Genomic DNA, 27,970 nt, shown 5'->3' on the forward strand with positions numbered 1-27,970 from the left:
GGACATAGCAGTTGATGTTAATTAGACAAAATGGTACAAGTAATTCATAGAGTTTATTTTTATGACGACGTGTTTCCTTTTGGCTATACATACATGTTTCTATATACATACGTAATCACAAAGATTTCCAATATAATTATATTTTGATAGAAATTCCATGACTAGAATATAATGTATATTCGTATAGTTCATGTAATTTTTTGTCATACAGCTACGAGAGCGCTTCTTTTTCCCCTGTTTAAATTTAAATTTTGATATTCGTGTAGAATGGGATAGTTTTTCATTCTCGAATTCATGGTTTCCGGATGGATGCTGCGTCTACAACGTTTGCGAAACGTCGGCAAATCGCTGAACCTAAACGCGACATCCATCCGGAAGCCATGAACTTGACTATATGTATACTCAGGCCGCTGAAAGCCTTACATCCTAGTTTTCCATTTTTTTCCCCTCCAATAAAAGAGTCGTTTATAGTACAATTTAGTATCTAGCAAAAATTAGCATAGAACATTTTAAATTCTTATATTTACAATTTATTTTACGTACGCGTGATATTTAAGATGTTTAGTTTTTACTTTAAAAGATTTATGTGCTTTTTCGAGAGTACGTTTTGTAGTATGAAATGATAAATACTTATTTACTTTTAAACAAGATGTATATAATTTAATGAAAGTATATCGATGTTTACGCTTACGAGAAAGAATATAAAAGAATCTAAGAGATCTACTTAGTAAATAGCTTCAGGTACACGTTTGTATTTAATTCTGAAATACCATGGTGTAGTAAACCAGAAGACGCAACAATATCCGCTGCAACTTTTTCCCCCTGTTTCTGATATTACGTGTAAATGGTATGGGTTCTTTGAAGTATAAAAGTGTTATTTTCAATAACACGTAACAGGCATAAAATGTAAATATTTTAAAGGACATGAAAAATGATAATGAAATGTACGGCGTATTTATTTCTCGAAACAAAACAGTGCGTTGGTACAAGAAGAAGTCGTTTTTTTTCTTCTTTGCGCGATACACCATAATATTTCAGAATAATAAGTGCGTTACGATTAACAGAATTGTTTTGTATGCCTTAATGATCTCGACCAGGCATATGCGCAAATATTTCGAAAAAACATTTACGTCGACGGTTCCTTTATAATTTTCAAATGCGAGGACGAATGAATTTTCATTCGATTCAAGTTTTTAAACATTATCCGCATTTGTTGGATGATCCATAGAGCTTTAGGGAGACTTAATACTGTATTCGCGTTTGTATTTTCATTTGCAGACAAACGAATCTTGTGTGTCCTTAAACGTCTAAGAATAACAGGAAATCTACATTTTTTGGTCGCTTCTTTCTTCCATAGTATTTTTTTTTTTCTTGTTTTCGTGAAGGAAACCGATGTCATAGATATAGTTATTCGTGTATCGAGGAAAAGTCTCGGCGTTGGGCGCGATAACATATCAAAATAATATAGTTTGCGGTTAGTATTTACAATTCACTAAAAGTACGGTGTATTATATAATATCGAGGGTGTGTTTTTACACGAAGATCATATTGTCCTACTTACATTAAGTCCTTACTCGTATAAGGTAATCATTCGTCCTGTATCGTTTAACAGCCTAACGATAAACCATGAATAATTTCATTCGATTCTTTATCACAATGTTTGGGTGACATCAAAAATTTTGTTTCTTTTTTTTTTACGTACGTTCAAAATTTCATCATCCCCTTGCTAAATCGCTATTACATTTTCAGCTTCGGAGAATGATGACCTTACACTCACAGAGAAACTCATATTTATTTTGACGCTGAAACGAAGCAGTCACGCGATGCATTTTTAAAGCCATCGAGTTTTCGGAGGTCCGATAATTTGTTAAACGAAACGATAATAGGCAGCTACGGTCGACCGTTTTCCTCGCGTTAACACTTGGACGGCCACTGTCACGTGAATGTGATTTTATTGTTTCAGTCGTAATGTAAAATCGCCATCGTCCGGCCATCAAAGTGTTAACATTAGGATACAGCGAGTGTAAAGGCTTCGAGAATGATAAACTAAGGAATAGAAGTTCACGGATAGATGATACAAAAATTGAGGTAAGTTCGAACTTTGCTTTTCAGCCATTCGTACGGTTTTGAAGCTCGTTATTGAGAAAAACATCGCAGACAGGGCTTGTAAACTGTTATAATATAGATTTAGGTTTACCAGAACCTTTATATGATAGCTTGAAACAATTGTTTTTGCCCTGAATGTAGACGATGTACTCATATCGCACTCTGTTTATTTTCTAGGTGTCACAGGCTGGTCGTCGTGAAATTCGAATCGCGTTCGAGAGTACGTGGAAATGCGTCGTGGATACTGGCACCTGTCTTCCTAAGTATTAAACGATTACAAACGATTACGAGACTTAAGAAGTTCTCCGTTCCAAAAAGACTTTCTTGTTTTCCCTTGTAAGCGCACGAATGGTCGCGACCGACTTCGGAGGAATCAGAACCGTTACAGGGTAGAGTCCGCGTCTCTTTTGCTCCATCCATTTTGGGTGCTGGACGTCCTGGACATCTGACTAGGGCTCCTGACGGGACTTCTCGCGGGATAATAGACACAGGGCCCCGGACTTCCGGGCCTACCCGACGCTTTCAAGCTTTGCCGCGTGCTACCATTAGAGACGTTATTGTTCCTACTGATGGTGCTCGACCTGTTCAGGTGGTAATGCCTGATGGAGTTCCTGAGCTCTATGTTGGTCATGTTGGTGATAATCGACTCGTCGTACGTCTGGAACTCTGGACTGTCCCTGCCGGGCCCGAACAACTTCGAGCTGCAGAACAGCTTCAAAAATATCCTCTTGAACTTCCTGCCGAAAATCACGTAGATAATGAAGTTTATGCTGCTGTTGATCGTCACGAGGAGATTGCCCGTCTGCACCAACCAGATCGGCGGATCGTTCAGGAAGGTCTCGTGGATGTTCGAAGCGAGCGGCAGGATGTTGCAGATCAGGAAAACGATCACCACGCAGAGTAACATCGTCGCTAAACCGATCTCGCGCCTTTGGTGCCGGGACAACTGTTGCAAGTCCCTGTTCGCCTTTCTGACCTGTAACATCGTGTCCTGACGGTTAGAACCGGCATTAATGTAAAAGCCTAAGGCACAATATCCCCCCCAAAAAAATATTCATACGCCCCTTGATTAATGCGTCGATTATTTCTTATTGTAGGGTTGTGACAAATAAAATAGAAACTTTAATTAATCGCTCGTTCGGGGTCGCCGTGGCCCTGGAACGAATTAGGGAGACGCTGAGAGAGTAATGGGGTCGTTCTTCTTTCAGGCAATTCGTATCGAGCGTAAGAAAAATGAATGAGAAGAAAGGTGCCACGTAGAAATAATTAGTGGTTTCCCTGTCGCGGTGAGAAGTGAAAAATAGGAATTGTTCCTGGGGCAAAACCGTTTTCTTTTTTTTCCATTTCCTTTACTTTCTCGGCTGATCGCGCGATCCACGCATTATTTTAGTGGGTGTAGCGAACACGATGCCTCGAGTGGTCCCAGAAGGGGTGTATCTTTACTGCTGGATGCTGGAACCGTCACTTTCGCGTTTTACCGCCGCTTTATCTTCGAAACACTTACGCGGAATCTCTCAGGAATACCGAGTGTACTCGGTCTGTGGAATCTCCCGTTTTATGGAATTCGTTAAACTAGTTTTTATTTACAAAGTTATTTTCTTTTCTTGCATTTCTCAAACGTACTCGATAAATGGAGATGAAATGTAGCCCCCTTCGAGAACTTAGAACCGTACCGAATCATTTTCAAACCAAATCGCAATTATTAATATGCGACTGAGAGGATTTACGACGTTCGAGAACAAATATTAATTTCAATAAGTAGTCGAACGGTTTCCTTTCGCGCAAACATAAACGCGAAACTTGTTCCCGGACACGCGTGTTGCATGAACGTAAAATCGGCCACGATTTTATCCGCGTTATGCAGTTACAGCAGCGAAATGTGTGCGAGTTATGTATGCATCCGTAAACTAGATTTCACGTACGTATGACCGTATGTACGATATTGCGGTAACACGTTAGAAACTGTAACATGCGACGTAAATTATGACTTACCAACCACCACTGTTTACAGTACAACCCCTGGAATGGGTAAACGTAATCCGTTCAATCTACGAATAAAATTAACGTCGAGAGGACAATCTGTAGAATTGCACCGCGATGCGTGTGTATGTTAAAGGCTGAGACAGAGATTGACTGTACGGAGTTACAGTTTATTAGTCAATTAAAATGTTGGAGTTATGTTAGAGAGATCCGTGGAAAAACCCAGCGATTGCTCGTCGCTATTTTTCAATACATTTTTATTACGCTCGATCGATTTCGCGAAGAAAAACGTGAATATTTTTATTTCTATTTATAATTTTTAGGGGTAGGATTCTCGATCCCTCGAAATTTCGAGTTCCCTTTGCAATTTTTTGTCGGCGTCCCCCTTTGAATCGTTCTAAATTCGTCATTGATGTTCGTTAGAATCGAAGGGCTCGGTGTAATTCTCTACGGAATTATGGATATCATGGAACTGGGTTGCAGAGAGAAATTCGCGTCCCCAGGCTTTTTCTCCCTCGTCTACGTTTTCACGCTTCGTTCGCCATATATTCGGGTCGTTCCGGAAGTCCAAGAGTCGTTTGCACATAAATTAAAGTCAGGCGCGCGGTCGTCGCGTCAGTGGATGGTTCATGATTTTTAATCGAATCGAGAAAATTATCCTAGTCGTGATATGACGATATGAAACTGCTACGTAAATATTCCTACCGTGTTAATAACCAAATTGAACACCTCAACAGGTCCCTTGCTGTATACATGCTCAAAGATACTAACGTATAATATTTATTTTTTTCAGTAGCTGCCGATGATGCTCACCCTCAGATAGATGGCCGCGTTGAAGATCACCAGAGCTAAGAACGGAAACAAGTAGCAAATAAAGAAGTACATCCAGTGGACGTAGAGGGTGACGTACAAGTCGTTACTTCTCAGCTCCGCCGGGTACAGGCAGTACACCGTGACGTCGTATTTCCAGTGAACCTCCGTGTAGATGTCTATCTCCCAGAATCTGTGGATAAGTATTCCATGAATATTTCCGTTCGCAAAAACGTAACTGCATGCGTAAGCAGGAGAAGCACTCACTTTGGTAAGTTGTAAATAAGAGAAAACACCACGATAATCAGCACAGCCAGCTGAGCTCTTCCGTACGTACAGAAAGATCTTGCTTTCAGGGGATGGCAGACCGCTATGTACCTCTCCAGCGTCACCGTCAGGGTCAGATACACCGTCGCTATTTGCGCTATGCACGACAACGGGTACAAGAATCGTACGATCTTCGGGTAGACGATGAACTTGTAGTCGAACAGGAGCCCGGTGTACGGGTAAATCGCGGGTAAGCCGTAGATCAATACCTGGAAACGTCACAAGTTTTCTTGCGTTTAATCCACCGGATGAGGCGGTCGGAGCAACTCGAAAATCTGGATTATCGTAGTTTCAGCAAATGAAATCCCGTCCCGAGTTTGTCACTTTTAGATACAGTAGAAGTGGATAGTTTAAGGCGACTATATTCTTAACAGATAAGATGTAAGTGTAAGTTGTTTGCTATTTAGTATCTGTAATATCTATCAAAGTGGTAGCCGTCTTAAATTCTCGACCGCTACTGTAGATACTCGTGCAGTATCCACCCTCGAGGATCTTGATATTGACCTCGGGAAGTTTATTTGGCAATGAGGCTGCGGCGGTTTACATAACCCGGCGGATGGAACGGGGATATATTTTCTGCGAGTAAACAGCTACCCGATTTCACGAGATACTCGGCCATTTCTATCAGAAACCGGCATACGTTCCGATAATTCGAGTCTCGGGGGATTTACAAAGATCGTTTTTGAAACACAAACGGTCGAGGAAGTTTCACGGTATTCGGTTGCGGTTGTACGCGCGCTATGTTAACGACATTTAAATCATGGTCGTACAGAGAGTCGAGTCCGTTAATTCGGGCTTGTTTCGCTGCGAGTTACAAGTTCCTCGAGCTTTCGCATCCGACCACAAGAATAAATTAGCGGGTGCTTGTCGTTGCGTGGATCGTAGCGACCAAGCCACCCAAGAGACCGGCCGTCGGTTGTAAACCCGCGCCAGAATATTCAGCAGGCGAAGCAATAACGAAACGATTCTTTTGTATCTTTTATTCGGTGTTTTACGCTCTCTGGATTTAAGACTCCGCCGCGACCAACCCTTTTAAGGTGTTCTCACGAGCTAAGAAGAGACGGTCGTAATGCTCGCGTAAATTTTTAGAGGCTGTAAAGTCAACGTCTAGCAACATCCGGGTCGAGCTTCTTCCCAAGCACAATTAAAGAGCTTATTTCGGAAACCTCTTAAGTTCCACAGATACGAAGCTGAGAAAGTTACGCTTATCTGATCGTTGCTTGATGCACGTATTTTTAGTACAAAGTATGTTATTATCACCGAGGAATGCACCTAATGAATCATTGTACTTGTTTACAAAACTGTGGGATTTACGCCAACGACGCAGCGAAATCAACAATTATAAAAATAAGACGTTTCGACCATGTGCAGCCAGATAGTCGAAAGGTAATACGACGTATTAATCTAACATTGTTGTCTTGAAAATACCTTTATATTGGATTCTTTTAGATCGTTTCGAAAGAAACTGTTATTCATATATACATATAATTGACGATATAAAGCCGATACGAGAACTCTGCGAAATCTCGGATTTGACCTCAGCAGATTCAGACTATGAATTATTAAAACGAATAATTTGATATCTCCCGGCGAGAAATGAGAGGATCCAGGATAAGACTGGACTCGAAATGTTACATCTACGTAATTTTGCTATAAGGATATTATGGTTAGCGGCACCGAAAGCTTTCTTGAAACCTCTGTAAATGAAATCGGCTTACGAGTCGGAAATATTCATGTTGCTCATCCGCGGTGACATTTTTAATCAAGCCAAAGTGTTTTCCCTTGACGATGCTTTCGAATATTTACAGAAAAATATTTTGCAAGGCTCGATAATTCCTCGCGTCGGATTTATCAACGGTCTTATGAATCAGGATTATTGGCTAGTTGTCCATAATTCGGGAAGCAGGCCTGTCGCAAGGGATTTATTAACGATTACCCAGAGAGCTCGAGAGATAATATATTGACAGGATTTAATTAGACCGGGATGAACACCGTCCATTCCTCCATTCTTGTTAGCATTCAGCGAGCCGATTGGTAGATCATCCATTTTCGTATTCTAACAATTCGTAATCATAAACTGAGCTGACAATAATTCCGTATTTTAATGATGATTTAAGTTTGGAAATAAGCTCTTTAATAGAAAGGCTGTTGTTCGAAGGTAAGAGTCAACGAACTTACCGAAATAACGATTAGCATCGTGTCGCATCTGGCTAGACCAATCAGTAGGTAATTGATCGATGACTTCATCTGCGGCCTCGAGAGGATGATCATCGAGATCGCGTTGCCGAATATGCCGAAAATACCGACCAAGTTCACCAGCACGCCGCAGATGATGAAATTAAATAGAGCGTTCGAATTGATTTCTTGTCTACATTCTAACGTTTCTGATACGTTCTCGTTGGCCGAGAAATTTCTCGATAATTGACCAGCATCGTAATGACTGGTTCCGTTGAAGGCTTCGTAGCTCGTTTCCATCGTTTCGGGCTGCCTTCGTTCCGTTTCTTCGCCTGCTTCTTCATCGGTCCCCTCTGTCGTCCCGTTTCGATTTCACGTCACCATTTTTGGATGATTCTTGGATCGATTACGTTCATTCACGACTTCTTATTAACTCGATCGGTTTTGTTCGTTGGGCAGCCCGGGTTCCTTTCGCGGAGAGAAGCTTTTGCACGGGACGAAATTTGTTTAATCAACTTTGATCCTGACCCTCGTCGCGTTGCTCTTTGATTTCATTAGCGAATACGTAGATTCTCGTGAAAATTTGAGTTCCTTCTTCTCGATTCGACTCTCACTACCTCTTAATTTTGTGAGAGCCGAGGATGAACAGTTTCGGTACCATGATGGAGACTTTAGCTTATCGATGCTTCAAACTGCTATCTCGATTTCCGTGTCTCGGGTCTTTCGTTAAGCGACACTGAATCAATTTCAATTTGCCCGATCCCGATGGAATTCTGGGAGGCTTTTCGTAGGTACATCTGCAACGTCTCCTGATCTTGCAGTAATTGGCGTCTCGCTCTTTCTCTCGAGACCTTCTGGGAAGTTTACCAGAAATCTGCAATTAGAAAGGATGAATTATTTTCACGATAGTCTGTGAACGTTTCAAAATTCCCTCTTACATTGATCAAAAGGATCTGTTATCCGAATTTTAACCGGTTCAATATTGAACAATCATCGGAACTTTAATAGTCATTTATTTATGTTTAATAAAATACGAAATAATGAGGAGATTATTTGGCTCTGATGTACACGAAAAAGCGCGGGATTATCTCTTATTTCACTATGGGATTTGGGGCATGTTGCACTCTCTGTAAATATGCGTATTGCAAAAATAATTTCTTTTCAGTGATCAAAACATGGTTAGGACGTCTTAAAACATGTTTTAACGCAAAAAATTCTTCTAAAAATCTTGATTACTTCCTTTCCCGCCTTCCGGTCAGTCTTATGACGTCACAGAACGCGGGAAGGCTTCTGATTGGTCTGTGGCGCCACGTAGCATCGTTTTGTGCAAGTCATAAAAGGGATCTAGTCGTGTAAAATCGTTAGAAAATCAAAAAGTTTTGCCCTTAGAAAAGAGTGTGCAGTAATTTAGTGTCGATATTGTAATCGTTGAGGGATTGGAAAGTTTGTTGACCTATTAATACGACGTCGAAGGTTCCTACTGTACGATCGTTCGTAAGATGCAAACAGTAGCAGGAAAAAGTGTGGGGTTATCTCTTATTTCACGTATAGGATACGGAATATGTTGCATTCTCTCTAAATATGCGTATTACAAATATAATTTCTTTCCATCTATCAAAACATGATTAAGACGTCTTAAAATATCTCTTTCTGTAAAAAAATTCTTCCGGAAATCTTGATTACTTCCTTTCCCGCCTTCCGGTCAGTGTTGTGATGTTATAGAACGCGGAAAGGCTTCTGATTGGTCTGTGGCGCCACGTAGCATCGTTTTGTGCAAGTCATAAAAGGGATCTAGTCGGGTAAAATCGTTAGAAAATCGAAAAGTTTGTTCTTAGAAAAGAGTGCGTAGTAATTTAGTGTCGATATTGTAATCATTCAGGGATCGGAAAGTTTTTTGATCTATTAATACGACGACGAAGGTTCCTATTGTACGATCGTTCGTAAGATGCAAACAGTAGCAGGAAAAAGTGTGGGGTTATCTCTTATTTCACGTATAGGATACGGAATATGTTGCATTCTCTCTAAATATGCGTATTACAAATATAATTTCTTTCCATCTATCAAAACATGATTAAGACGTCTTAAAATATCTCTTTCTGTAAAAAAATTCTTCCGGAAATCTTGATTACTTCCTTTCCCGCCTTCCGGTCAGTCTTATGACGTCACAGAACGCGGGAAGGCTTCTGATTGGTCTGTGGCGCCACGTAGCATCGTTTTGTGCAAGTCATAAAAGGGATCTAGTCGGGTAAAATCGTTAGAAAATCGAAAAGTTTGTTCTTAGAAAAGAGTGCGTAGTAATTTAGTGTCGATATTGTAATCATTGAGGGATCGGAAAGTATTCCTATTGTACGATCGGTTCGTAAGATGCAAACAGTAGCAGGAAAAAGTGTGGGGTTATCTCTTATTTCACGTATGGGGTTCGTAATATGTTGCATTCTCTCTAAATATGCGTATTACACAAATAATTTCTTTCCATTGATCAAAACATGATTAGGACGTCTTAAAATATCTCTTTCGGTAAAAAAAGTCTTCCGGAAATCTTGATTACTTCCTTTCCCGCCTTCCGGTCAATCTTATGACGTCACAGAACGCGGGAAGGCTTCTGATTGGTCTGTGGCGCCACGTAGCATCGTTTTGTGCAAGAGTCATAAAAGTGTTTGAGTCGTGCATAATCATTTGAAAATCGAAAAGTTTTGCCCTTAGAAAAGTGTGTGCAGTAATTTAGTGTCGATATTGTAATCGTTGAGAGATCGAAAAGTTTGTTGACCTACAGATACGACGACGAAGGTTCCTATTATACGATCGTTCGTAAGACACAAACAGTTAACCTCGACCGCGCTTTTATAAACGGTAGAGACGCCGAGGGAAGCTATACGTAAACAATGTTTGTCCTCGATGAATCAGTCACCTACTGTCCTTTGTATGGTACATTGCTCGTTATAATTTGGGGAATCGAACGCGTGAAACGGACTGGAAGTGATAAAACGCGAGTGTAGAGTCGCCAGCAAACACAAGACTATGATATTTACGCCGATGGAACATGAGAGTTTGCTGTCTGCCGTTGTTTGCCATAGACGAAAACCTGGTCAAGAATTCGCAACATTATACGTGAGTAAACAATTATGTTAAACTTCGTTTCGAGGGATCAAACATTCTTGTACCATTGGTACATAATTCTCGATCATCGTTGATGCACTACGTATTTCCCTCTGATTTATTTAACAAGTGGTCAGTATTTAATTTGGTTATATAAATAAATAAGTACACTCGAGCCAACCCATCGTACCGATAATTAGACCATATTTGTGCAACATCGGTGTATCAAATATGGCCGTTAACATGTGAGTGCCCGAACAATTTGAGGAATTATAACCTGCATAATTGGGATGGTAATTTCAATGTTTTCCAATTAATTCAGTTTATTTTTCAGTGTGTATATATCAATATATTTAAATTATTCGAATTTTACTTGCGTATCCACCGAAACATCATTGATATCGCGAAATTCTTTCTAAAGAAGGTGTGACCCGCCGGCGTGTCACACGACAGCCAATGTTAGCGCTTGTGCCACAAACTTCCTTACCAACTAAGTTTAACTATCGATACAGTTGATTCCGACACTTAAATTTACTATTTTCGTAAGTTACTCTGTACAAAAATCGGTATTGTTGGTCTCCCAAAGCGAAGCACAGCTAAAAATAATATGAATTGTTATAAACGTCGATCGTGAAGCATACGTTTCTCGAGGGACGCCATTGTCGTTCATTTCAGCATAGAGAAATCCGTATTCTGCGACAATTTATGTATTTCTCTTGCACGAGCGTTGGCGTTCGGAATTAATTGCCGAAAATATGCTCGCGAGTTTAAAATAGCGTAACGGCGCAGATGGCTGGTCATGGACGGTTACATTTCGATCGAACGATCGTTTCCGTACCATTTACGTGCGTTCTCGCGCGTTGATCGGCACGTTTCGAGCTGTCGTTAATTTGTCCTTTCCTAATTTCCGCGTCGTCGATTTTGTACACGAGCCCGCGCGGTTTCCCTCTGTGTTTCTATATCGATTTAACGCATCGATGTACCGCTGTTTCGATGGAGCCCCGTCACACGTCGTTTAATTTCGAACCGGACCGATCCGGATACATTTCGAAACGGCTTGTACGGCCATTCCCGCGACACGACGAATATTTTAGGAAAGAAAAGAAAATAAAAATTGGAGCGATTAAGCGGCCGTCGTGGCGCGATCGGGAAACAGGAAAACAGATCGAACGTTCTAACGTTGGAAAGCGAAGTAAAATCGGAAAAGTTTCGTCACACGGGGAATTTCAACTTCGTCGAATTTTTCTCGCGATCGTGTAACGGGCGAAAGTTTCATTGGCAACGTTTACGTTCCTAATTAAACTTTCGCGAAGCCAGGTGTCGCTGGTTAAGTTCCGTCGGAGCGCACTTCCTGTTTTCTGTCTCCGATAAATTGTCTCGAGCAGTAAATCGTTTAAATGTTTGCACCTATATATAATTCCAGGCGTTTACGCGTTAGTTCGCGCGTCGCCCGAAACGAACACGAAAACTAATTTGCCCGCTCGATGCGGCCATTCTTGTTAACGAACCGTCGACGTGCCAATTTATTTTTAACCTCTTCAGGGATGAATTATTTTGTTCGAAACAAACAAACGTTCGTAATAGCGGCGAGTCTTGAAAAATTATTTATTCCCTGTAGATGTCGTTGATGAATAGTCGACCGTTTTCTCGCGTAATTATAGATGGAAGTAAATTTCTGACAAATTTTTTTTACTTCTTTCCGGGGACGAGCACGATGAATACAGAGAAGGTATAATCAGATGAAAATGGAGGGTTTGTACGTGCGATTGGTGAAAATATTCCGTCGAATAAAAATTGTTCGTAGTTCGTGGACCGGTTACGAATCGCTCGTGGACCGTGGTTCCAAGTTGGACGCGTAATATCCGACCCCCCGGCGGGAACAAAGGCGGAAAAGAGCGGCAAGGACGAAAAGTTTTATACAGCATTTTACTTCTGCGCGGTGATTTATGGGACTCGGAGTCAGCTCGAATTGCGACTGGCGGTATGCAATTTTCGCGCCACCCGTTCTGAAATTGTTCGTTGGACCGATCTCTTTCTCGTCCGTTCGCGTTGAATTAATGCAGAAATATATTTCGTCGATTATCGGTGGCCCTCCACGGCCGATCTTCGAGCTCGAGAAAAACCACTCGTTGGCGATTAGCGCGGCTCTCGATCTCCGGTGCCGCGAATCGTTTCTCAGAATACTTTGATTCGTAATGGATTAAGTAACCGCGGTCGTTATTGTTGCAAAACGTAGCCTCTTCGCGCTCGGGAGATCCGCGAACATAACGCGGAAATCATCGTCTATAAATATTCGTCGAATCGCGGTCGACACCGCCAAAATAATCGTCGGAAACGTGAAAGTTTATTATCGGGCAACGGTTTCAGATCGCGATCCTCAATGGCGGGGCGCGATCAACGCGTTCACTGTCCGGTTTCTCAGCGGCGCATTCAAAAGCGCGACGATGTGACCCCTATACGGGTCATAGACAGTGAACCTGTTAAGCACGTTTCTCGAATTAGCAGTTTAATGAAAACCGTTTCATTGTTCGACTTGTTGCACAGAGAGTTTCGAGGAAACGATACGATTTCGTGAATAATTTACCACCCGCGGTGTGTCTGCAATCATTAATTCAGCTCAACCGTAATTGTGTCGTTGGTTAACTTGAGAACGAGACTAAGACTTTGCTAATATACGGGGAAACTTGCGCAATTTTATCCGGTCGCGTAATTCTCTCGCTAACGTACAGTTCTAGCGACAAACAAAAATAAAAAAAATAAAAAAAAAGAAAACACTGAAATACTACTTCGAATTTTCTACCGAGTTGTCGAACGTTTTTGTGTTTTTAATTTGATTTATTCGTGTTATATTTAGTATCATGGTTCACGATATTGATTTCCAGCGTTTTTCTTACGATTTTAGAGAAACGTGAAGAAGTTTAACAGTAAATATTGGAATTCTTTTGTCATCTTCTACTACAGTCATTAATAGAAGAGATACGATCCGATCAAATTACGCGACTCACCCTGTATTCTGGCATCGTTTATGGCAGTGTTTCTCAAACTCCACTCTTCCACGGATTCCCTCGATAAAGGAATATTTTTGGCAGACACCCTCGAGTAGAAATAAATTAAAATAATATAGAGTAGTTCCTCGGTTCCCCGAGTTAATAAAGGCGTGGGTTGCTCGCATAATCGGGGGATTTTTGCACGCCTCGGGGCGGGAAGTTGGTTATGAAAATTTATTAATACCGTTTCAAGAATGGAATACACGGATCACGCAATGTACATTCGGATAACAAATTCTGCCGGACGTTTATTGAATTTTTAGGATAAACACGAATAAAATAATGGTTCGGGTTATTAATATTTTAGGAACTTAGGGTGCTCGAATGATCCGTGGGTTGGAATGTTCACTGTATAAATTCGTAACAAAGAATTCTTTCGCTGCCCTATGTATATTTCATGCAATATAAATTCTACTTGAAAAAGTAGATAGATTTCTATTAATATAAAATACTCCTTTTCACAGAAACGGAGTGCATAGAAACGACTGTACGAGTCATGTTTAACGAGATAAGTGATGTCGCTTCTCAGAAATTAAGCCAAAAATAGAACTCGATCCAAATGTGCAACTATGTTGATATTTTCTTTCGTGTGAACACGCAGTTTGCTCTCTTTATAAAAGTGAAATATCGGGATAAAAATTTTTCACGTTTCACGTTATACCGAGCTTGTTTATTGAGAAGTGAGATGCAGCTTGAGAAACGCTGGTTTAAGAAATTGTCATAGATAAAAGTGCACGCGAGAGGGTTTGAAAGAGTAGGCGCGGTAACCTCGATGGAGTAACTAGATCGATAATTTCAGCCGGGACGGCCTACCAACTCCGTTATCATGATTAATGAATGAGTTATAATTACGGGAAGACGGCTAATAAAGTCGTTAAGACATCGTCGTCCTCGAATTATCATTAACGAGACCATTCTTGCGTTCGTCCGGCGACTACGACAGATGCACCGAACCCGACCAAAGATTTCGACCGTTTTGATCTAGCACGACACACCAGAGTTAGACAAAACCTAATCACACGGTAATTACCGTCCAATTATAACAGTAAATCTTTAACACGTGGCAAATGCAATTTTTGCAGTAAAATTATGATCACCAATTGTTCAAAATTCCTCTCTTCCGGAGGAAACACGCGTTACGCAACGTCGGGTAGCTCTTCGATAGGCTCTGAAAATGGCGTCGCAAGAATAGCTCAGTCTTTTTAATGCTCGATATCGAACGCCTATTCTGGCCATTTGGGAAATGAGAAATAGCCGCGTAGAGCCAAATCAGGCTTATACTATGGATGAATAAGCGCTACTATACTTTTTCAAGTCAAAAGCAGCGCGCACTTAGCTTTTTGCTCCATCGTAAAGTTCTCGACGCGCGTCAGCGAGTTAATGCCACTTGTGGCACCGCTATTAATGACACCTGCTTCGTGTCTAAATTACGGTTCTGAAAATAATGGCGGAAAGGACTAAAATCTGTAAAAGTGTACTTCCGAAGCATCCTCTCCGCGATCGTACAAGCGCATACTGGGAAAAATATTCCTAGAATGGAATTCCTGAGGAGATCCATCGACCTTAAATTTTCCCTTGCTCGAAATCCTTGTCGAAGTTTAATTAAACGCTCGTGAAACATTAATAATCGACTTCTTCTGGTCGAAAGTTTTTGGGGAGATAAATTTCTTTCCCGCCGCGGTACCGTAATGGCAGCTGTCGCGATAATTCATTGCTCGATGCAGGCGGTTGCGCAAGATCGATAGTATTTATATCGTCGCACGAAGTACTCGCGTAAATAATAATTAGCGTCCCGACGTGGCTAAGCAAAGTGGAACGTCCGATAAATACGATCGCTTTCGAATCGTACGGATTTAGTTCAGTTTTCGCGAACGAATCGTCAAAGCTTGTCCGTGTTATCTCGCTGTTAGCTGACCCAGGTATCCAACGAGATTACCGTCGTTTGAAACGTTAATACTCTCGCGAAATTCCGGCCAGAACCGTGGAAGATTATGTAATTAAATGCAGCGAACCATCGTGAAAGATAGTCGAATTAAACGCAGTCGCGGGCACGGGGTTACAGCGTCGTTAAATTTTTAATAAAATCGAGGATAGCAGAGGCATTTTTATATTTTCCTTCGAAGCTTGCAGTCTTCGTTTTTATCGAGAACTCAACGATCGAAACGAATAATATAGAAGAATATTACATTTTTATACGATAACTGCTCGTGTTAAGTGATCGATTTCGCGGGAAATGGGCCAGCCGCGTTAACGTTAAGTAATAATGAAGTTCGCGCGGCAAAAGCATCGCGCCGTTAGATCGACTTTGGTAAACCCGGTCGCATTGTGTCGAGGCTGTCGGTCTCGTTGGTCCCGCAAAGTGGAGCAGCCAGGAAATGAGACGGTATTACTGTCACTTATAAGTAATAACCTCCAAGTGTGAACAACATCTGGTGTGTCTTCTCTTTTGCGCAGCTATTAGGAACTCGAGAATCGTGTCACTGATTCCGCGCACATTTTGCCCCACGCGACCACCTTCCATGGATAAAAGGACGATCGTAATTTCGTCTCCTACGCGTCCATCTTCTTTTTCCCCTGCACGAAAGCTAACGTTGCTTCTTTGACACATTGACTGCCACGTCATCCACGTATGGGCGACACGACTTTTCACCAGGGAGTTAAAAAAATTTATTCTCAAGATTAGACGCGAAAGAAAATAAAGCTAGTTTCCAATTGTCTAAAAACAATATTCAATTTTCCTTTTAATTTGAGGGGTTTCGTCTGGCAGTCAACGTGTTAAACTGAAAATACGAACGCCTCGAATTTAAATTCACCTGGAACAGTTGTCGTCGATCGATTATGCGTCTATTTTTTCGCGACAGTTTCGTCGCTCGAGGCAGATAGCTCTGTGCGTCATTGTCAAAAATACAATAGATTTGTTGTAACCGCAAACGAGATGGATTCAGCCTGGTACCGCATCGTTCTGCCTCATTGGCCCTCGGAAAGTGGTGTGATTCGCGCCACGACGAGATGGGAATGCGATAAGTGGTAACAGCCGTTTAAGATCAGACGTCTCCTGGGCGACGTCACGGTTCGTCGGTCCACGGAACTTTCGAACCAGCGATACCACTTCGAACAAGGCTCGTTTCGCGTTGTTATTTTATTTTCGAAACGCAATCGCGCTCGCCCGTTTCGAAAATAATATTCGACGACGCGATCGACGCGTTCCCAAAATGTAACTCTTTGCGCCATCAAAATGATGAAATTAGCACCGTATAACAAACGCGCTTCGTTGATATTTTGTACATCCGTCCATGGCACGTATTAATAGTTCGAAACGCGATGTGGTAACGATTAATATAAATAAAAAACACACAGGGTGCTCGAAGATGATACGAAGGATCAGAATGTTATAAAAGCGAATCTTGACCCGAGGATCGAACGTTACTCGATGATTGGCTCTCAGGACGGTGACCAGTCATCGTTTTCGTTTTATTTTCCGTGACGAGAGATCCAGGGCCCGATGGTGAGCGCGAAAATGGCACGTGGATTATTTTCGGTGCATCGTCGCCGTCGTATTCTACGAAGATCTCGCCTCGACTCTCTTACGCACGACCCATTTTGGAAATAGATGTCAGCCTTTCTCGAAAGATGCTATTTCGCCTCCTTAACGGTCTCTCGAACCCGAAGTTTACCTTTGTTCGCGCCTCAGAGCTTCGATATTCTTTCGTACCGTGCGACAGTCGACTAAAATTACCAAACGCTCTTCTGCCTTGCGTATCAACCCTTTCACGTTTCCAAAAAGTTCGTAGTAATTTCGGTTTCGCGGCGATTCGAAGTCGCCTTCGTCGAACTACTGTTTACGTGGTCGTGTATCGACCGATCGACGAGTTTCCTACGAAACGCGTGTCCCCGAGATCTCCGTCCAAATTTCACAACCGCCAAGGCCGACGAGATCTTCTCGTAGATCGCGGGACTCGCGGTGGACACTCTGTTTCGCGGTAAAATTAGACAAGGAGTTCCCTATAGTCGACCACCGAGAGTCGAAACGAGATGCGGCAAAGCTCGAAGCCCGAAGCTTACACGTATTTTTAGAGGGTTGGCAGCAACGAACGCAACAGGCAAACAGCTGACCATTTTACCGAGCCGACGATAGGCTTTTCCGAGCGTCCAGTGATTCCCTCGCGAAATCAAACTCGAGCGACGAAATTTTTGTCGCGAACAAATACCGTCGACCGATCGTATGTTTTCCTTTCCGTTCGTCGAGCGACGCGACGCGTTATCTTCGTTCTGTTTGCTTTGCCTCGTACGCGGAAATTATTTTTTTCCTCTACAAATACGATCCGGAAAGAAACGAACGCGCTACGAAACACCCTGTATAAAACAGAGGGGACGCTTTGCCCGAGCATTTTTAACGAATTTTCTTGGTTCGTGATTCATGGTCGATCCACCCCTCTCGTCATTCCCCCGTAACGCGGGTAACGAGGATCTACGGGGAAATTTTTCACCGATTTCTGGACAGCCCCTGCACACAAAACAGCTTGGAGAGCAGTTTTTCTCGGGACTTGAACCTTGTACGAGTCGACGTCCATAAAGATGCGGATTTGGTCGCGCTTAAGCGGTCCTCGTGGCTCCTCGCGTTATCCTGATCGTTCCTGTCGAGGCTGGACGCGCAAAGCCAGGCTCTCCGACAAAAAATCATTTGGAACGCTCAACGATGCTTATTTATCCGGTTAATCCGCGCCTTTATCGTCCAGTCGACGATCTTTTCTCCTAGTTCGTCGTCTTCGTTTTTCTTTCCGCTTGCTTTGTTCCGAACCAGACAGATCGATGGAGGATATTTAAAATCCCCTCCCTTTATCCTGTTTTTGGGGTTATGTAAATTCTTAATGGAAATTGTCTTTTTCTCCGGCTCTCCTTATTATACTAGCCGGAGATTTTGTTTGCATGCAAATAGATAGGGGTCGTAACTCAAGCGTTGTGCGGCCTCTTTGTACGAACAGCGACTCCGGGTACTTTGCGACTCGCGTTACGGAAAGTAACACGTTACGTTTGCCTCGAGCAGGTTTCTGGATAGCTACCAACCATTTGGAAGGTTAATCTCTCGTGAGATACACCAGCGTTTCCCGTTACACTCCGTACGAATAAAAATATGCTGCTCCACGAGAGCAATATCGAAACATGTGGCTCTTCGTGGTCGAAACAGTCTTCGACTCCGTCGTGTATTTTTATGGTTGGGAATCAAATTTTATCGCTCGAGGGGTGGAAGTCGACTGAACGACATCGATTTCGTATTTAAATTGTTGTACGAGTATTTATTAGACCATACATAGCAGCTTAACGAGCTCTGTATGGTCCAATAAATACTCATCTAATCATAATAATATTCGACTGTTAATCTTGATGACGTGCAAAGCATTATGCACGAATTCCGTGTAATTCTCGCGATCTCACTTTCCTCCGAAACGCGGCTGTGCACCCAAAATGTTTAACAAAATTAACGCTTCGCGAGCGGTAGATATTAATTGTGAACACTGCTGCTAATTCTGTTACGAAGATGTTACGAACCCGGGGCGCGAGAAGACGAGAATCAGAAGTTTATTCTAGAGTTTGTTAGTTGCGAACGAACCGGATGTCTAGTTATCACCGAGGAAATTGGTCTTCGCGGGAGAACTGGTGGTTATCACCGGGAACCACTAAGGAGATTGGTTTTCGCGAATGGAACCGATGTCTGCTTATCACCAAGAGCTACCGCGGTTCTTAGTTTGGCCTCCCAACTTAAATATGCAATACACTTCGAGCGGTAAAAGTATATTACCTCGGTTTCATCTTGGATTGCGAATTCGAATGGCTATTTAACTACCTTCCAACGAGAAACTCGATCCACAAATGTCCTCGATATCCATTATAATAGAACCATTGTGAATCATTATATCGTAGAATCCAACAATTAGAAAGATTCGAAGTATTTTTAAAACGAAAATATGTTTTTTTAATATTTTTTGTATATTTTCGGTAAGGAATTTTTTTCTCGAAACTGCTTAGGGTTTCGAGGGTATGTCTATTCACCAAAAATAATTGTAATTAACCCCTGCAACTGAAAATAATTTTTTCAGAACGATTTGAAATTTTTTAATTTCGTCGAAAAATTTGTCTACCTTCCTGAATTTTTTTTTTCGAAAATGGATAGGATTTCGAGGACATGTCTATTCACCAAAAATGATTGTAATCGACCCCCGCAACTGAAAATAATTTTTTTAGAACGATTTGAAAAATTTGTTTTTCGCCGAAAAATTTAGGCACCTACCCCCCTGTCGATTTTTCTTAAAAATTCCTTTTTCAATTTTAGTAATTTTGTTTGACGCCCTACAGAAAAGTTGTCTAATACTTTTTTGTAGGTACCCATGAGCACTACTTCAGAAAAAAGTTTCATTGAAATATATTCACTATTGTAAGAGTTATGGCTGTTTGAAAATTGGATCATTTTTATGGGGTTTTTCTAACTTTACGGGGTTGAGGAGCAACTTTTCGAATATTTTTATAATTTCTATATATTCTACACTAAAATACGCGTCGTTTGCCTTTTTAAACATTAAAATCGTCCAATCCGTTCAGAAGTTATGACGTTTTAAAGATTCGCATGAAAATTCGGGCACATATTTCTGGCCAGAAATTAGATTTTCGGTAATGAATTTTTTCCTCGAAACAGGGTAGGATTTCGAGGGTATGTGTAATGATAAAAAATGATTGTACTTGACCCCTGCAACCGAAAATAATTTTTTTAGAACGATTTGAAAAATTTGTTTTTCGCCGAAAAATTTAGGCACCTACCCCCTGTCGATTTTTCTTAAAAATTCCTTTTTCAATTTTAGTAATTTTGTTTGACGCCCTACAGAAAAGTTGTCTAATACTTTTTTGTAGGTACCCATGAGCACTACTTCAGAAAAAAGTTTCATTGAAATATATTCACTATTGTAAGAGTTATGGCTGTTTGAAAATTGGATCATTTTTATGGGGTTTTTCTAACTTTACGGGGTTGAGGAGCAACTTTTCGAATATTTTTATAATTTCTATATATTCTACACTAAAATACGCGTCGTTTGCCTTTTTAAACATTAAAATCGTCCAATCCGTTCAGAAGTTATGACGTTTTAAAGATTCGCATGAAAATTCGGGCACATATTTCTGGCCAGAAATTAGATTTTCGGTAATGAATTTTTTCCTCGAAACAGGGTAGGATTTCGAGGGTATGTGTAATGATAAAAAATGATTGTACTTGACCCCTGCAACCGAAAATAATTTTTTTAGAACGATTTGAAAAATTTGTTTTTCGCCGAAAAATTTAGGCACCTACCCCCTGTCGATTTTTCTTAAAAATTCCTTTTTCATTTTTAGTAATTTTGTTTGACACCCTACAGAAAAGTTGTCTAATACTTTTTTGTAGGTACCCATGAACACTACTTCAGAAAAAAGTTTCATTGAAATATATTCACAATTGTAGGAGTTATGGCAGTTTGAAAATTGGACCATTTTTATGGGGTTTTTCTCATTTTGCGGGGTCAAGGACCAACTTTTCGAATACTTTTACGATTTGTACATATTCTCCACCAAAATACGCGTAGTTTGCTTTTTTAAACATTAAAATCGTCCAATCCGTTCAGAAGTTATGACGTTTTAAAGATTCGCATGAAAATTCGGGCAGACATTCCTGGCCAGAAATTAGATTTTCGAAAAGGAATTTTTTTCTCGAAACTGGGTAGGATTTCGAGGGTATGTGTAATGACCAAAAATGATTGCAATTGACCCCCGGAACCGAAAATAATTTTTTCAGGATTAATTAAATATTTTTTTTTTTCTCCGAAAAATTTAGGCACCTACCCCTGTCGATTTTTCTTAAAAATTCCTTTTTCATTTTTAGTAATTTTGTTTGACGCCCTACAGAAAAGTTGTCTAATACTTTTTTGTAGGTACCCATGAGCACTACTTCAGAAAAAAGTTTCATTGAAATATATTCACAATTGTAGGAGTTACGGCAGTTTGAAAATTGGACCATTTTTATGGGGTTTTTCTCATTTTGCGGGGTCAAGGACCAACTTTTCGAATATTGTTACGATTTGTACATATTCTCCACCAAAATACGCGTAGTTTGCTTTTTTAAACATTAAAATCGTCCAATCCGTTCAGAAGTTATGACGTTTTAAAGATTCGCATGAAAATTCGGGCAGACATTTCTGGCCAGAAATTAGATTTTTGGTCAGGAATTTTTTTCTCGAAAACGCGTAGGATTTCGAGGGTATGTCTGTTCACCAAAAATAATTATAATTAACCCCCGCAGCCGAAAATAATTTTTTCAGAACGATTTAAAATTTTTTTTTATTTAGGCACCTAGCCTCTGTTGATTTTTAATAAATTTGTTAGACGCTGCACGGAGGAGTTTTTTAATACGATCAAAATCTGCAGATATTAGAAACCCAGAACGAATCTAGCTATCAGTCAAAGGTGGCGTTTCCAGATTCTTAATAAGTTCAATTTCGATGAAATTCCTGCAATTTTCCAGACCCATCTCCGCGGTACCAACGTTCCCCATTAATCAAACCCTCTAATTGAATGCTCGCGACGTTCAGGATCGCCCTCAACGTAGTCGTAAATATGGTCGAGATTATTAAGAATCGGCTATTAATCATCTTCGGTTCAATTTTTCATCCCGGCGAACGTGAAACGTTCCCAGCACAATGCGTTTTCGCTTTTGCTTTCGCTTTTTCTATTTCGGTCTGTGAAATTTGTGGAAAAACTCCCAGAATATGCGCGTTCCTACCGGGAGACGTGCATTTTATTTATTTTTAAACGGAAACGCGTATCGTAGCGAACATGACCGATAGTTTGTTTTCCTTTGTTCTTAGAAACCGGACTCGGGGCAAATTTTGCTCGCGAATAACGAATAAAACTTTCAGATTCGGTCGTAAATTGTCCCGCGACTTCGCTCGCCTATATTTTTAGTTGCTCGTGTACGAAACCACGCGGGAATTTACATATTTTTTCCCGAGGCGCGTGCAATATTTCTCCACTAAATTTCGATGATCGATCGTCTTGGTAAACACATTAATATTAATATGTGTCGAAAAAAGAGTCTGGCGCGTAACTTTCCTTTTGTTAGAGCTCGTTATAGATCCCTGAGATCAATGCACGCGCGAAACGCGAGACGAGGGAAATCAGAAAACTATAAAAACTTTTTCCGGACACGACGTCCCACGCGATCGATGCTGTATCGTACAAATGCGTCGGATAATGCATTGCTTATGCAAACGAGACTGCAGCGACTGATCCGCTCGATATTTCCGCGTGAAATGGAGATTTAATGACATGTTCCTAATACAGGAGTAATTAATGAACGGTCTTTTTGCACGCCGCGATCAAGCAGTTAAGCTTTTTCAGCCGTTGCAATCCATTATCGTCGCGGATTAAACCGTACTATCAAACTAATCGGTATTGCGCTACGATTCCATCGTTTCGATTCCATCATCGTGTCCAATTTCCAATCACGGGAAAAGACTCAATTACTGTCACCTGAACGATCACCACTGGCGATATTGCATTCTTTTTGCGGAAGGATGACGGAGTATCGGACCAGTTTCACCTCAATCTGAATTTCATTATTTCGCTTGCTTACATTCGTGGAAAATTTTTTATGAGTAACTTTGTTCATCTTAAAGGGATCATCCACTGATGCTCGATGGCGTAAATAGTAAATTACAACGTTCCACGGTTAATAACGAGCATGTACATGCACGACTCTTGGACTTGAATAACTAACTTTGCGATACTAGTCTGCTCCCCGATGTACGGGTGATAAAAAAATCATACAGCCACCGAGCGTCCAACATTAATTGAACTCTGACGAGATTTTGTACCCGTTATGCATAGGACAATGAAGCGTGATAATAACGACAGATAAGGGAAGGATCGTCCATGATAAAATGGAACATGTACCTCGACCATTCCCTTAAATTTCCGCGACGAAACGATGTCGTTCGTTATCGAAACGCGTTGGCGTGGATGGTCTTTGATAACGCGTAGTCTCATTAGGAGCTTTATTAAGTTACCAAAGGTTTTACGACCGATCTTTCCGTCGTGCTCGAGCATCAAAGTATTTTCCACGAATTCAAGTGGAAATTTCGTCCAATAAAATTTGTTTAGTTTCGTTTCCTGAGAATGGATTTCAAGGAAACCGTTAATGAAAGAGTCGTTTGTCGAGATTATTCGGTCGTGGAGCTAGATTGCCCCTCGCTGGGCGAAGTTTAATCGCTGAACGCGGCGTGCAAAAACGAACCCACGGATAAAGCGCAGTTAGACGGTGATTCGAACAGGTTGTCTTAATTCGTTGCCGTTCGATATAAATGGGCGTCACACGAACCGGAGGGAGATTTTCTGCGCCGTTGAACGCAAAGGGTGCCTTGCCATCGTTGGTCCTTAATTACATCCAAGATTGCGGGTGGGGTTTCCATGCTCATTGAAATCACGCCGAATCAGCAATATCCGACTTTGCATTAGCAGTCGTAGTTATCGTTTCGCATCTAAACGTTTATCCGGCTGCGGCCAATAATTAATTCGCCGCGGGTGAAGTTAATTTCATCGCCCCCCTAGCATCGTCTATTTCGATGTTCGAGCTTTACTTCGTTTCTCTCGAAGAGGTGTATTACAAATGGCGTACGATCATCCTCGATTTTATCGGGGTTGCTGAATATTTTTCGAGACTAGACCGAAAGACACGTAGCTTCCACGAGTTTTGGCCGAGCGATAATTAAATCTGTCGTGCATATTAATTTCTTCGGTGTCTGGGGATCAGCTTTAATTAGTGGCCATTGTCCACGGTCGTCCGAAGGAACACTCGGACGCGTCCAGTTCGTTAACTTTCATTCTTTCGGACGTTTAATTTACCAGACGCAAACCTATCGACGCAGAAAACTCGACCGTGAATCGAGAATTTAGGACCGTTAAGCCGCACGGAGACTTACGCTACGACGCGTCGCGAACACTTGCGTCGATAATCGCGTCAAGAACGTAAAATAATGCGAGCCAAGTTTTACGAGCCGAGTTCCACGAGGAGAATTTCACATTGTCGAAAACGTTACAAGAAATTTGGGCATTTGTATTAATCTAATCCACCCACGTCCCCGAGAACCGGTCGAGTCGCCTGTATTTGTATACTTTCGATTTATTTTATATTTAAATATACGAATATGCCCGAGGCGAGATTTATTCAGCCGTCGAATTATAAAAATAACAACAGGTATCGGTGTCCTCGAAATTCGAGACTTTTCGAGTTTCGAGTTCGTTTAAGCTTTTCCTCGCACCGATAGACAAGATCCTATCTCACTTTCCACTATTATTAAATTTCATCGTTACGATTATTCGCCGCGTTCGTCTCTACGATAAAACTAATATTAGTTAACGTAGCAATAATTTGGACTATATTAGCCATGTGTGTAAACACTTTACGTTTGTATTTTGGGATCAGTCGAACAGCTGTACCGATTCCCCTTTCACGAAAGTTTTATCTTTATTGTCTTTCACTGTAGAATATTTCGGTGATCATCGATCATCGATATAAATTTTCAATTCGTTTTGAACAAATGGTATTCGAAACATGCAGAAAACGTTTCAAGCTTCGTTGATGGTATCGATATCGCTCGATATTTCATCTTGTTGTCAATAATGGAGATTAATCGACAAGTATTGTTCCCATCGTTAGTAGAAACCACCGTTTAAAGAGGATCTTGCATGCACGAACACGCGTATTGGTAGAATAATGTTCTTCGTTTCCGCGACTCGTCGCTTCGATAATTCATCGCGATCGCGAGATAATGAATCGATGCTGCTCGTCTGAAATGTTGCGTCCGTTTTGCGAAATAGAGCCTTGCGGGCATTGTTTCGATTTGCGTTTACGAGAATCCTCGCAAACTCGCATCGAATTAACGGTTCGAAATGGTCGCGAACATGGCGAGTCGAAACTTATCTTGGATCGTAAAACCAGATGGAATACTAAATAATTTTACGATAAAACACTATTTCAAAATGACCAAGTCATTTTTTGTTTCGTATCAATTAAGTAAATTCATCGAATCTACTGGTATTTCGTCGCGTCGAAGTCTCCTCTTTTCGCTCTTTCGTATAAAAAATCTAGAATTATTTTCCGCCCTCGTTCCGAAATTACACGGTGGATTAGTTTTAGAGGCTGATTAACGGGACTCGAGATCACCGTTTTCACGTTAATTAAAATAATTTTAACGTCAGTGCGCGAGAAGATATGTTTTTCTATTTACTATACATCGAATCGACGCGTTCGAACGATGACGTCAAGAGGGCCGCTCGTCGATGCGAACAATCAGCAATATTACTTGCAAATCCTCTGTTCCAGTTTCGTTTTCGGTTCTCAAAAATCGAACGGTTTAAACGTAAAATAAAGGAACAAAGAACGGGGGTTTTTTTTTACCTGCTCACCTGTGCGTTTTGCGACGCGTCAGCCCGCATTTCCAGCACCGTGTGTCCGCATATCGCGAAACCATGACATAATTACTCGATTCGCACGGTGACTAACAATCACCACCAACGCGATCGAGCAACGGGATCGTCCTGCGAACGCGCGCCAAACGAGGCCGAAATAGTCTCGTCTCTTTCGATTTTTGCTACACGTTCGAGTTCCTCCTGGCTTCTGACATTTCGATACGAGTTTTCAAACCGACGATTCAGCCTTTCGCGTCGTTGTTCCCGTGAATTGCAACCGATACCGAAAATGGCCGCCTCGGATTCGTTCGATCGCGACAAACGAACTTCTTCGAGTCCTTTGTGCCGAGTTTCGCGCACTGATTTCTGCAAACTTCTCGGAAACTACGTGTTCCGCGACGCGTTTCCTTTAAGGAGAAGCTGGTTTCTCCCGCGACCGAAACCGGCTAACAATTTCAATCGAATCTTCTGACTCACGGCTCAAAGATTCCGATTACAACACCAACACGAATTCTTCCGTTCGTATCATCGCGACGCTTTCGGATGCGTCGATTTCCTCTTCGTTCCCACGTATAATTGCGGTTTCCTCGAGGCTGGGATTTCCCGCAGGAGGCCGTCAAAAGATACAGGGGTCCTGGAATGGTTCTGCCCCTCGATTTCCGGCTTCTTTTCGACGAAGGGTTCGCCCACGTTGCCGTGGATTAACCTCTCCGGGGAGAAGCTCTGTGGGGACCGGAACAGGAACAGGAGAATCGCCCTTTTCTGGACTTCTGACGCGGTCCTCCTATCGAAGATCGCGATAATCGAGTTCTGATTGTCCAGTTCTCGTTGTTCGCGTCGTCGCGCCTCGATCTCTGCTCCGCACTTCCGCTGCGGTCTTTCGTTCAGTTTCTCGAACGTCCCTCGAATTCCTTCGCGTTCTTCTTTGGAACTTGGGCGTCGTAAGCTCACTTCGTCCGATATTTACGAAAAGCTTTCATCGTTTCGCGAAGAATTTCCGATTTTCCGAGACGCGACAACCGTTTAAATTGGAACGCAATTTCGTTTCGCGGGCGATGCTAATTCCGTGCGATTTAAATTTCATTTTCCGCCTCGCCCCGGGACCAAGTTGGACCGATCGTTTCTCTACGAAACAATTATGCTTCTTTTTAAAAAAATGTCTGTTTTCTTCCGAGTTGATTGCAATTAGCAGCCGAGGAATTCTGACGGAGGATTCTTGGAAAAATCGAAGAACCGTCGGTGCTAGTAATTAATTTCTATTGTAAGGGAATCTCTGACCGAGAAATCATTCAGAATCGTTTCGGGTCAATAGTTCGTTAAGAGATTCAGACTTTGATTCGATCCTTGGGGGAAAACGATCGTCTTTTGGAAACGCGACTAAGGGGGTAGAAGATTTAGCAGCGCACCTTTATCTCCTTCGAGCAGTCTTCCTCGATATCCCACGCGTTTTCGTCGCACTGGCCGCGAAAATACTTCGAAACGCGAAACTCACTCCGTAACTTCAACGACGGTTCGATCCTCGATCATGCCTCGCACTTCCTGTCGTTTTACCAACACCCGGAGAACGTTTCCGTCCCCCCGTGTCGAACGTATATCACTCGGTCCGTAACGATCAGAATTTGTTTTCATTTGTTTTGACCGCGTGCGAACCGTTTTCACTTTCGGTTCGATCGGTGTCAGCGGTTCGATCCTTCCGGATCTTTTTCCCAGGGAAAAGCGTAAAGTCGAAGCGCGTCGTCGGAGCGCTTGCAGCGCACTGGCTGCCACAAAGAAGAGAATCATCCGAGTACAAGAGCGTTCGCGGAGGAGCGCCGAGTGACCCTGGCAGTGGATGCCGCCTGCGCGGTTCGTGCTCTCTCACTCTGGTCCCCCCTCTCTCTCTCTCTCTCTCTCTAACCCCTCGAATTTTTACGTCACCGTGTCTTTTTCGCGCACCAGTGTTCCTCGAT

The 27,970-nt window shown here is 41.8% G+C and overlaps 2 protein-coding genes across 5 annotated transcripts in view; one reads left to right on the top strand and one right to left on the bottom strand.

The window, feature by feature from the left end:
- Window positions 1-34: 34 nt before the first annotated feature.
- On the bottom strand, window positions 35-27,791 carry LOC143344268 (FMRFamide receptor-like). Of its 4 annotated transcripts, XM_076770151.1 has the most exons (6): window positions 26,019-27,791; window positions 7,402-8,272; window positions 5,164-5,432; window positions 4,900-5,089; window positions 2,919-3,082; window positions 35-2,843 (listed from the first exon to the last, which is right to left on the bottom strand). In XM_076770151.1, the coding sequence occupies exons 2-6, from the start codon at window positions 7,696-7,698 to the stop codon at window positions 2,489-2,491; spliced, it is 1,275 nt and encodes a 424-aa protein (XP_076626266.1). In that variant the 5' UTR covers window positions 7,699-8,272; window positions 26,019-27,791; the 3' UTR covers window positions 35-2,488. The 4 variants fall into 4 exon arrangements, with proteins under 4 accessions (XP_076626266.1, XP_076626265.1, XP_076626263.1 ...); XM_076770150.1 differs by having other exon boundaries at window positions 35-3,082; window positions 27,428-27,791; XM_076770148.1 differs by having other exon boundaries at window positions 35-3,082.
- LOC143344267 (uncharacterized) overlaps window positions 9,776-27,970 on the top strand; it is a 62,325-nt gene continuing 44,130 nt past the window's right edge. Inside the window, exon 1 of the mRNA XM_076770147.1 lies at window positions 9,776-10,506. Within this exon, the coding sequence (XP_076626262.1) occupies window positions 10,417-10,506 (90 nt within the window). The 5' untranslated portion in view covers window positions 9,776-10,416. The remainder of the gene's footprint in view (window positions 10,507-27,970) is intronic.

Source organism: Colletes latitarsis, chromosome 8 (genome assembly GCF_051014445.1).
Source record: "Colletes latitarsis isolate SP2378_abdomen chromosome 8, iyColLati1, whole genome shotgun sequence".
NCBI lineage: Eukaryota > Metazoa > Arthropoda > Insecta > Hymenoptera > Colletidae > Colletes > Colletes latitarsis.

What these genes read in the sequence shown, in the direction of transcription:
- LOC143344268 (XM_076770150.1), bottom strand. Translation starts at nt 7,698, where the DNA reads ATGGAAACGAGCTACGAAGCCTTCAACGGAACCAGTCATTACGATGCT. An exon ending in CGATGCTAATCGTTATTTCG is followed by an intron (nt 5,433 to 7,401) that starts GTAAGTTCGTTG and finishes TGACGTTTCCAG; the next exon opens with GTATTGATCTACGGCTTACC. An exon ending in CTTATTTACAACTTACCAAA is followed by an intron (nt 5,090 to 5,163) that starts GTGAGTGCTTCT and finishes ACTTATCCACAG; the next exon opens with ATTCTGGGAGATAGACATCT.